Genomic DNA, 11,143 nt, shown 5'->3' on the forward strand with positions numbered 1-11,143 from the left:
TTGAGGTCACCACGCCAAAACCAGTTGTAACAACTACATCAGGTGAGATTATATTTTAATTTTCAAGAAAAAGGTTAATTATTAAGCCAAAAATCGTTAAAATTTGTTAATACAAATAATTTATTATATTTGGCTGTTATTGCTACACTAAAAATATCTACATAGATTTATCAAAATTGTTATACTTTACAAAGGATGGCAGAAAAAAAGCTCAGTTTAATAATAAAATCCAATTAAATTATTTGTATCAGAAGCTAACTTTTATTGTTTCAATATCAGTTGAGGTCACCACACCAAGACCAGTTGTAACAACTACACCAGGTGAACTCATTTTTCAATATTTTCCAGGAAAAAAGTCAAAAAAATTTAAACATTTTTTTTTTTAAATTTATTAATACAAATAAATCATAATACTCAGCTGTTACTGCTACCCTAAAAAATATAGACATAGATTTTATCAAAATTGTTATGCCTTACAAAGCATGGCAGAAAAAAACTTAGTTTTAATAAAATCTCATGTTAATTGTTGCAGAAGATCCTTTCTTTAAAAAAACACGAAAAAATGAGTTTAGGATATAAGATTTTGTGTCTCACAATATTCTAATATTATGTTTAAATTTCCACTTTTCTTCTTTAAGTTTCACTGTTTAATAGTCAAGCGTTCTGACCACTATGTGCTGAGATGATGCTTTTGTTGGTCGTTTGTAATTTACTTAAGCTTTAGTTTTGAATATTTCAAGTAAACATTTTTTCTTAAACTTGTTAACTTTTACCAGCATCATGTCTATCAACATGTGATGGTTGTGATGGTCCCTGTAGCCGACCCTCCACAACAGCTGAATGTGTTTGTCAATGTATTGCTGGATACATACCTAAGACACCATCAGCACTTGGATGTCAACCAGGTGAAAATATTTGGTTTAAAGTTATTTTTAGGCCGAACTTATTTATTTTTGTACTTACGTGCGCGTTGATAAAAAGAAAACAAAGTAAGAAAGGCAGATTTCTAAGTGGTTGTGTTTTTTATGCCTTATAATATGCTAGTCTGATGTACTACTGCTATTTTTTGTTGTTGTAAAAAAATTAAAAACCTCCTAATGGGTACCAAGTGCATGAACAATTAATTATATTTCTACTTAAATCCAACTGCTACATTTACATTCTTGTTGTTTGCAGCAATTTACTGTAAACTAGAAATTCCTTTTTGTCAAGTACGTCAAGTTGTGAAACAAAATGTGTGAAAAATTCGTGGTAGAAGTTACAGCCGTTAAACTATATATACATTTTCATTATGTCTGGGCCTTGAATAAAATTCCAGTGCCTGGTTCGCAGTGTACCTACTTTATAGACCAATAAAATACATTAAGTACTTAAACCAGAAACGGTCATATAACATTCAGTTTTACAGTAACTGCAGAATACCCCAGCGGTCATTCTATATAGTTTATGTCATTCTTACTGTTTGATTATTATAGTAAAACACATAGGAATTGGTTTATTAAAAAAATTTAAGAGCTGTTTGTATTTTTACACAATTTATAGTTCTGGTATTATTAAAACATTTAAATTCACTTTATAGTTGTCTGTGATGAGGAGACATTACTCTACCCCTTTGAAAACTCTACAAATGTGACCTTCCCAGCTACACAAGCAGGTTTTACTGCTATCTCTAACAACAAGTGCCCGGTTAATTCATCAAATGGTAAGTACTAATATAGGGGGACTAGGAATATCAGACTTTAGTGTTGCTTAAAACATAAACCTCCATTTCAGGAGCAGTTTATTTAATTTCTTATCTATGTAAAGCTGCTATCTTCTTCATAAAACTTATATATTCTTGTGTTATGTAATGTTATCCCGGCGCCATGGTATAGTGGTTAGCGCGCCTGCCTGTAACCCAGAGGTAATGGGTTCAAGGCTCGATGCTGCTACCATTGTGGACGTATGTGTCCTTGGGCAAGACACTTAACGGCAATTGCTCCAACCCAGTGGTTACTAATGGGTTGTCTAATTTATCAGAACTACATTAAAAAAAAAATCCAAAAAAAGAAATTACCCACAAAGTAACATACATGGTAACTCGTAAGCTGGCACGAGGTGTTAAACCCGTGTGATAACGACTGTCGTTTTCCGGCCACGCGAGGATAAAGTAAGTTACATTCATTCATTCATTCATGTAATCTTTTCAGGTAAATAGTCAGGCCTACTAGAAAAGAAAGCATAGCTTTATTAAAAAGACACATATATATATTATAATTTGATTAAAAATGTTATAAGATAAAAATATATTATAAAATGCAATGAGTCACACTAACAAAAATAAAGTTGGCCACTGTGTCTGTAGCGGTTGGGTGTGCTTCAAGCACAGTACAGATATTTAATATAATAATAATGCATTGTTGTGCGCCAGTGTTGTTATATTATTCAAAGGTAAATATATTGATTCCCGTCCAACTGGCAACTTTACACAACAGGCAGTCTTTATACATTAAGTGAAATTTAGATTATTATATATTCTAAACATCTGTTCTCGGAGCACACTTAACCGCTACACCATCATAGCATATTGTGTAAGTTATTTTAATTAGGTTATAGTTTAATTTTTTATCTAATGTTATGATAATATAAAGTGTACTCTATACGCCATCACAAGAAATACATCACCGTTTTATACAACTCATTACCTTTTATTAATAAACAATTTAGATTATAAATGTTATTTACTCGCTAATTAGACTTCTTTAAGTCATTGAAATTCATAAGATCATGTTTAATTAAAAAAAATTTGAAATTTTTTTTATAAGATTCTTGAAATTTATAAGATCATGTTTAATTAAAAAAAATTTGAAATTTTTTTATAAGATTCTTAAAATTTATAATATTTTCCAGCTGGAAAACCATATGGCAACAGAAGATGTTATTTAAATGGAACCTGGGCAACACCTACTTGGCTTACAAGTTGTAGTGTTACTCTTGAGGTAATAATACTTTGGAAAGTAGTTAATTTCATTGAAACAATGCTATTTAGCCATATCATTTTTTAAATGTGTTTTTAAACATTTTTTTAATATGAAAGGATAATGGTAATTTTTTTTTAATATATTAAAGGATAATGGTAATTTTAAAAATACTTGTTATATTATATTGACATTTTTCAGAGAATCCTACGTTTTCAAAAATTAACGCCTGTTTAATTATCAGAACATCTGGAATGATGTTCGTGATAGTCCAATAAATACTCCTGAGCAGCGCCAACAAGTGGCGAACGATCTTGAAGTCATCACATCAGTTTCAGCGGATCTTACAACAACGGATGTCACTCAGACATCTGAAGCTCTGACAGAGATTGTCAACACAACTACACTTACTCCAGAGGTGAGGGAGAATTAGTAACATTAAAATGTATTACTCCAATTTTTATACAAAAATGATGACAAAAAAATTTACTGCATCATTTTTTTGTCATCATTACAAAAAAGATAACAAAAATTACATAGTGAAGTTACAAACTCATTGGTCATTATCTCTTGATTGACAGGTTGTTACAGCAGTTAACATAAAGGTTGACAGCCTTTCAGTTTTTTTCACGACATTTGCAAATGACTATTTCCTCATTTTTTACAGACTTTTCACAACTCGTGAGTCATTAAATTATTTTGATATTTTTCTCTCAGTCTATTTGTACTTAGTCTTTAATAAAGACACTTTTACCTACAACCTCCATGAGATTTGTAGGTTTCATAAACTTAAACCATCCCGTACATGTGTTGTATATAAATCTATACCATCTTATGTTTAATTTCTTGATTAAATTTTCATTTAAAGACATCGAGTTCAGTTGTAGCAACTGTTGGAAATTTACTTGAAGTTCCTGAAGATCAGTTACAAGAGAGCGGTCAAACCCAAGAGTGAGTGTCATGTAACACATAACATTGTGAATGAATGAATGAATGTAACTTGCTTTATCCTCGCCTGGCAGGAAAACGACAGTTGTTATAACATGAGTGTTCTATTTCATACACCTCGTGCTAACTTGTTGGTGAATGTTTTTTTTTGTATAAGTGACAATTTAGAAAACCCATTAGTGACCACTAGGTTGAAAAAATTGCTGCTAAGTGTCTTGCCCAAGGACACATATACCCACAATGGTATCATACACACATACTTACACTTATTGTGGTTCAGGATCCTGGCAACATTGGATTCAGTTGGTGAGAAGGTGGAAGTGGATGAGGGAGAGGAATATACAGAAGTAAGCGGCAGTGTTGCCATTGCTGTTGTACAACCTACTGAACAAGGTAAGCTTTGGCACCATTTGTAAACACTGTTGTTGATACATATTTTAGGCCGTTTTGAATGAATGTAACTTACTTTATCCTCGCAAGGCTGGAAAACCAGAGTCGTTATACACGGGTGTTAATACACCTCGTACCAGCTTATAAGTTATGTATGTTACTTTGTAGGTAATTTTTTTTTATGCATGCCGGATAATTTGAACAACCCATTAGTGACCACTGGGTTGGAGCAATTGCCGTTAATTGTCTGGCCCAAGTACACATACGCCCACAATGGTAGCAGCGACAGGCCTTCAACCCATAGCCTCCGGGTTACAGGCAGGCCGCTAACCACTTTGCCACGGCCGGTTGTTGTAGACTAATTATTGAAATGTTAAAATTAACAGTTCGGAGCCATGGCAAAGTGGTTAGCGCGCCTGCCTCCAGCCCAGAGGTAATGGGTTCAAGGCTTGGTGATGCTTTGCGAGTGTGTATTTCCTTGGACAAGACTATTAACTCCAATTACTCCAACCCAGTGGTTGTTTAAACTAAAAACTATACATGGTAAAAAATAAAGAAAAAAATCCAACATAAATAATCACACACAAAGCTACATACATGGTAACTCGTAATGTGGGGGGAAGGTAAAAAAGAACACATTTAGTTAAACTAACACCAGGGCTGCATTTTTAATACCAGAGGTTGAGAAACTCCAAGGTGATTCAGATAACAAGGAAATTAAATATAGTGCAATCTAACTTTAAAATGTTATGCACCCCCTGAAATTCAGTGAATTTAAATATTTATCCAGCTTCTATATGTCAGCATGGAATCCTTGAAAATGGTGTATTAAAATTTCTATATTTCTGACTTGTTTTATATTTGACTGGCTTGTTTAAATAAATCTGTTTATTTATTGCAGATGCAGATCTAGGTATAGGTTATGGAGTAACACCTTTATCCATTCAAAATCAAGTTGGATTCAGATCAGACCAACTTTCTACATATCTTGCGGCTCCTAATACTACAATGAATTCATTTATCACCATTCCTAAATCAGCAATAAGCGATCTTGCAGGTATGCTCTGTATGTATTGATTTAGTTAAAATATAACAAATTCCTTATTTTTTCTGTTACTTCGGCTACCAGGCATAATGTAAATATTCTTTTACTTCACTTCAAGTCTTGCCGGATAGCAGACGAAACGGTATTACGCTATGTTTATACCAGATGAGCCGCTTAAAGATTATTTACTTATTTTTTGTTTACAAAATCACCCTAAACATTGAGGGAAAGGCTTTATGTTAGTTGTAGTTTAGACAGAAGGAGTTTCTCTTCTACACACAGAAGTTTAGACTTTTAATATTAGTACTTTGTTTGTTGAAACAACATTATTGCTGGTTATTGATGCGTTTCAACCAATATTATAATGCGTTTTGTTAAAATCACAATTCAATTTTTTAATTTCAGATCGACGCATCAGTTTTGTTGCGTTTCCAGATGACAAATTGTTCCGTTCCAATTCTTCGAGTACATTTACTATGTTTAACAATGTCACTGTTAATTCTGATGCTGTGTTGTCGGCTACTGTGGTCAATGCAAATGGACCTTTGAATAACCTTGATCCACCTGTTGAATTGGGTTTTGGAACCACTACGGTAACTACTACAAATATAGTTAGCAGTGCTTTCAAGTTATGATATTTTTTTGCACATTTAGTTTGATGAAACGCCTTATGTATTGGACCTGTAGGCAATTGGCTGTGGTTAGGTTATTCCTGCTTTAATTACCCCGTCGCTTGCCGCAATCCTGATAAACTGGTATTATAGTGCGACTGGCCTCTTTTTTAGTCTTGACCCATTCTGAAAACTGTGTAATACTGTCCAAGAGGCAGGACACCTCTTTTAGAAGTATAATATTATGATATGATATGTAGATGCATAGTTTACATTTTCATTTAACATCAAAAATTTAAAAAAACTTTTAGTATCACGGAGGTAAATGCCGCAAAATAGTCAGGAGCTTTGTTTTTTTTGTCAGGTGGTAAAAAAGATTCTGCTAATACGATCTGGACGCTATTGCATCATTTTGTTTGTTTCTCTGCAGGGTTTGATTGCAGGTAGAAGTGTTTGTGTTTATTGGGATGAAGTGACACTTACTTGGTCAGATGTGGGTTCTGTAATCACCAATTCCTCAAACACCACGTTGACTTGTACATTTAACCATCTCACCAACTTTGCAACTTTGTTTGTGAGTAAACACTTTAAATTACCCTGTAGTTAATAATCTATGTATCTGTTGTTTTAGTTAATCATCATTTAAGATAATTTGACCATGAATAAGGTATTCATACATTATGATCAATGTCATGCAATAGTAAACTGAAATATTTCAAAACAACATTGCTTTATTGTAGTTATCGAATCAAGTGTGAAATCATAATAAGATTTTTTGGGTTTTCCAACAATAATAGCCTATTTGCTATCAAATTTTGCCTTAAATTTTAATATATGTACACTTTAAACGTAAGTGTCAATTTAGTGTATTTTAATCGAATTAGGCATGATTGCAAGAAAAGGTATGTCTAAAATTTTCAGAATAGTTATATACCCACAGTGTATTAAACGTCTAGTTTTAGACTGTGGGTTCAGCCACACAGATTTATTACTTATATTTATAACAACAGCATCAAAACCTAATGTACCAAGTTATCACACATACACACCATGTAGACTGTTGTTTATTACCAAATTATTTACCAACAGTTGCCTGGAGATGATACCAGCATCAGTAATTCACATGTTCTTGATATCTTGACTGTGGTTGGTTGTTCCATCTCCGGTGCCTCTTGTCTCCTCCTCATTCTCATCTTCATCTTTGTTCCGTGAGTTTACAGTGTTGCCACTTTATTATATTTCAGTGTTGCCATTTGAAAACTGTAGGTTGAGAATATATGATATTAAATCAACTTTGCTAAGCAGGGCAAAAACATTTTTTTTTATTTTTTAAGTACTTTAACAGCATTGACAAAGACTGAAAACGTTTTAAATTCATTTTTAATAAAAAGCCCTTATAGTTTAAACTCAAACACTTAAAATATTTCTCGATTTTCATACAGAAAAACACGTCTTAAAGGTCGTAAGAAGGGGGCTATTCTTCTTGCCAATCTCGCGACTGCGATTCTTCTTCTTGATATTTTCCTCATTGTGAGCGAGCAAGAGATTGTGACATCATCGATGACATCATGCCTTGCTGTGTCAGTGCTTACCTACTTCTCCATGATGAGTGTTTTCACTTGGATGATGGTGGAAGGTTTCAGCATTGCTTCTATTATCATCTATGTAAGTTTTACTACAATTTTTCATAATAATAAAGTTCTGAAATTAGTTTAAATATTTTAAAACTTTGTTGATGTTATTGTTATCATTATTATTCTAACCACAAGATTTTCTGGTTCGCATTATTTTTTTTTGGTACTTTATATTGCAGAAGGTAATTAATATTAACTTTGATTTGTCTCTTCAATTACGGTAGCGAAGATTTAGAAATATTTTAAACGAAAAGACAGGATATAGCGACAAAACAACAGTTGTTAAAACACGCTTGCAGTTAAAAACATATTTACATTTAATTAGAGGAAAATAAGCATGGTCGCTGCACCTAGCGGACAGACGTGCCATATATTTTAATTAACAAACTTTTTATTGAATATTACAGCAGTTCTTTCTCTTTGTACAGACTTATTTGTTGTAGCCTATATGGCAGTAGTTTAGATAATTGTACACTTTTTAAAATACGTGTATACCAACACTCTGCTATTATGGTTAGAATGCTCCTCTGTTAACTAGAGAATACTCCGTTTATATCATGAAGCTGCCACAATTTTTAAAAGGTGTTTTGGGCAAGACACTTTGAGCTTGAGCTAACTGCTCCAAAAATCACATGGTAACTCGTAAGCCCACAGCATGCAAGGATAAACAAGTGGCCTTTTGTGTTTTTATTCAGTACAAATACCACCCAGCACAATTGTGCGTTGAGTTAATACTTTCATAAAACCTTAAAAGGGCATACCAATAAAGCAAATCAAAATTTGTGTAGTGACAGAAATGCTCAAATGTGATCTGAAGATTCATATACAAATTTTCATTTTTGTTTGTTTGCCCCCTTAACCATTTGTAACTATTTTTTTCCAGCCATTTAAAACTCGAGGAAAGTTATTTGGTAACTGGTTCATGATTGCTTCATGTTTGTGGGGTTGGTTGCTACCAGCGTTGGTTATCATGTTCACCACAATCTTTAACATTGATATGTACAAGAGAACAGATGGAGAGTAAGAAACTTTTTTCTATATTTTGTTTTAATTTTTATTTTATGTATTTTAGTTCAAACCAGGGTAAAATTGAGACAATGTTGTGTTGTAATATTTCATAAATAAGTTTAACAAACTTTTCCACCAGGTGTTACATTCAGCCAGGGCTAGTGTTGTATGCTGTTCTTATACCAGCAGCTATAACACTTGGTGTAAATCTGATGTTGTATGTCTTTCTAACTTATAAAGTGACCTGTGCAAAACGACCAAACTTTATGGTAAGTTATAACTTTTGAATGAAATTGTATCAAATATCATTTTTTAATTATTGGTTTATCTAATCTTGGGTTCAACAGCCACACTATATAACTGATGCTTTTCCCAACACCCTTTATCCATAACATGTTTTAAAGACTGTCGTTTTGCTGTTGATTCCTTCTCTTCATTCTTTAAAAGCTAATTTTGGATACAGACAATATCAACTTTGCTGTTTTTATTAAACATGCTTCACTTTTCAGGCTGGCAAGTCGAAAGATTTACAAAAAAATTTGCTTTTCTCGTTAACTTTGTTTGTCACGCTTGGATTAACATGGATCTTTGGTTTCGTCATCATTCCAGGAAATGGGGATGCAAGTTTTGCTTTCTCCGTTTTATTCACTGTGTTTAACTCATTACAAGGTTGGGGAATACAAGATATGTAATATAGTTTCATTTGATATGCACATAATAATACTAACACAGTCGAATAATGGGCATGGGTCCAACATTTTATCATTGCTACCATTGTGAATATGTCCTTGGTCTAAAGTATGTATGGCTGACAATTTGGACAACCCATTAATGGCCACTAGATTGGAGCAATTACTGTTCAGTGTTTTACCCGAGAACACATATGCCAACAATGGTAGCAGTGGCAAGTCTTGAACGCATAACCTCTATGGTTAAAGGCAGGCATAGTAACCAATCTACCCACAACGTGTATTAATTTGAAATCATATTCCCAGGTTTCTTCCTGTTCTTGCTGTATGTGGTTCGTCAGAAGTTTACTAGGTCTGCCATATCTGAACAAGCACGCAGAATCTCAACATATGCAATCCCAACAACCAGGACAACTCAGTAAGTAACATTGTATGTAAGGAGTTGGGAAAAGTCATATGGGAAAAGGTAGAGATAATGTAGAAGTAACTTGGATGATTTGGAAAAATGGTTGAAGCCATATTTGGACCATTATCATTTGGAACACTCATCAATCTCCCACAAAGTAACATACTTGGTAACTCGTAAGCTGGCACGAGGTGTATGAATATCCATGTTATAACGACTGTTGTTTTTTGGCCACGCAAGGATAAAGTAAGTTACAATCATTCATTCAACAAAAGTTTTAAAGACTAACAGAGCTAAGATATAACACAATTTAACAATCTTAGATAAAGCTAAAATGTGGATTCACCACACATGGGTACATCTCATTTCCAAACCCGCATTACTTTAGATATAATTTGAATAAGTGGTTTTATCCAAATTGTCAGCCCTACAATAAAAAAAATCCCCAAACGAGACGTGCAAAACAAAACCCCCGTGTTGTAATTATTATCGTTGCCTCCCCCGTGATGATAAAACAAGGTGCATTTTTTATATAATAATATGTACTTTAAATAGGTCATCACGGCCCTCAACACGTCACATTTCATCATCGACGTCATTTCACGAAAACGACGCATTTGAAGAAGAAATCGAAAATTGGAGAAGCGAGGCTTCAGTAGTGCAGCAGGGAGCTCGCTAAGTCGACCTTACTGTCTACAAAGTGGTGTTTATAACTTGATATATGCGAATCTATGAAGCAGAACATTGATCCCATCCATGTTAAACTCTGCTGAAGTTTCGGAAGTTGACGCATTGACTGCACAGATTCTTACTCAATGTAAAATCAGATTACTATTAATAGATTGGAAAAGGTCTGCGAAGCGAAGGTGTTGAATGTACAAATTTGAAACTTACAAGCCCACCTGTTTAGTACCTTGTAGCACTTCTAACATACATCAAGCGTACTCGTAATTTATTATTTTATTATCGTGATAAATGTAGACGTAATCTTCGAACATCGTATTATACTACTATGGGGTAAGATGGGACAGCATTAGGTCGTAAGATCAAAAAATTCCAATCGTGTAAAAAACAATTAAAAACGGTATACGGGAGAAAAGGTGTAACATCCTTCTATGATCTGTGGTCGCCGGCGTGGCACCACAGCAAAGCTCCTTTTCGTGCCACACCGCATATGCTGAACGTTTGCAAAAGACTAAACATAACCTGATGAATGAGAATGGTACGGCATTGCACGTGTTTTCTCAATCTGGAGTGGCTGATTTTCCAGAACAACATGGATTTTAGAACACACAGCCTTGATCCGAATGAATTGCACTGGGGACTTTTCAAACCTGGTAAAAAATGATCAACCAAAGTTCGAGCTGCCATTTCTCCCGGTAAAGGTTAACAGTTAACACTCCACCCAGCATTTGATAAATGAATCACGTCACAACCAATACATAATAATTTTAT

At 33.9% G+C, this 11,143-nt stretch overlaps 1 protein-coding gene across 7 annotated transcripts in view; it reads left to right on the forward strand.

Moving 5' to 3' along the window:
- LOC100181440 (adhesion G-protein coupled receptor G7-like) overlaps positions 1–10,683 on the forward strand; it is a 23,080-nt gene extending 12,397 nt beyond the window's left edge. For all 7 annotated transcript variants that reach the window (XM_026839052.1, XM_026839054.1, XM_026839055.1 and 4 more), the window contains 17 exons: positions 280–321; positions 777–905; positions 1,580–1,702; positions 2,890–2,978; positions 3,202–3,375; positions 3,826–3,908; positions 4,186–4,298; positions 5,197–5,352; positions 5,746–5,933; positions 6,382–6,525; positions 7,041–7,159; positions 7,394–7,616; positions 8,469–8,605; positions 8,733–8,862; positions 9,103–9,262; positions 9,589–9,700; positions 10,244–10,683. In XM_026839052.1, coding sequence (XP_026694853.1) covers positions 280–321; positions 777–905; positions 1,580–1,702; positions 2,890–2,978; positions 3,202–3,375; positions 3,826–3,908; positions 4,186–4,298; positions 5,197–5,352; positions 5,746–5,933; positions 6,382–6,525; positions 7,041–7,159; positions 7,394–7,616; positions 8,469–8,605; positions 8,733–8,862; positions 9,103–9,262; positions 9,589–9,700; positions 10,244–10,367 — 2,246 coding nt within the window. In that variant the 3' untranslated portion in view covers positions 10,368–10,683. The remainder of the gene's footprint in view (positions 1–279; positions 322–776; positions 906–1,579; positions 1,703–2,889; positions 2,979–3,201; positions 3,376–3,825; positions 3,909–4,185; positions 4,299–5,196; positions 5,353–5,745; positions 5,934–6,381; positions 6,526–7,040; positions 7,160–7,393; positions 7,617–8,468; positions 8,606–8,732; positions 8,863–9,102; positions 9,263–9,588; positions 9,701–10,243) is intronic.
- The last annotated feature ends 460 nt before the right edge of the window (positions 10,684–11,143 follow it).

Source organism: Ciona intestinalis, unplaced genomic scaffold (genome assembly GCF_000224145.3).
Source record: "Ciona intestinalis unplaced genomic scaffold, KH HT000148.2, whole genome shotgun sequence".
Classification (NCBI taxonomy): Eukaryota; Metazoa; Chordata; class Ascidiacea; order Phlebobranchia; family Cionidae; genus Ciona; species Ciona intestinalis.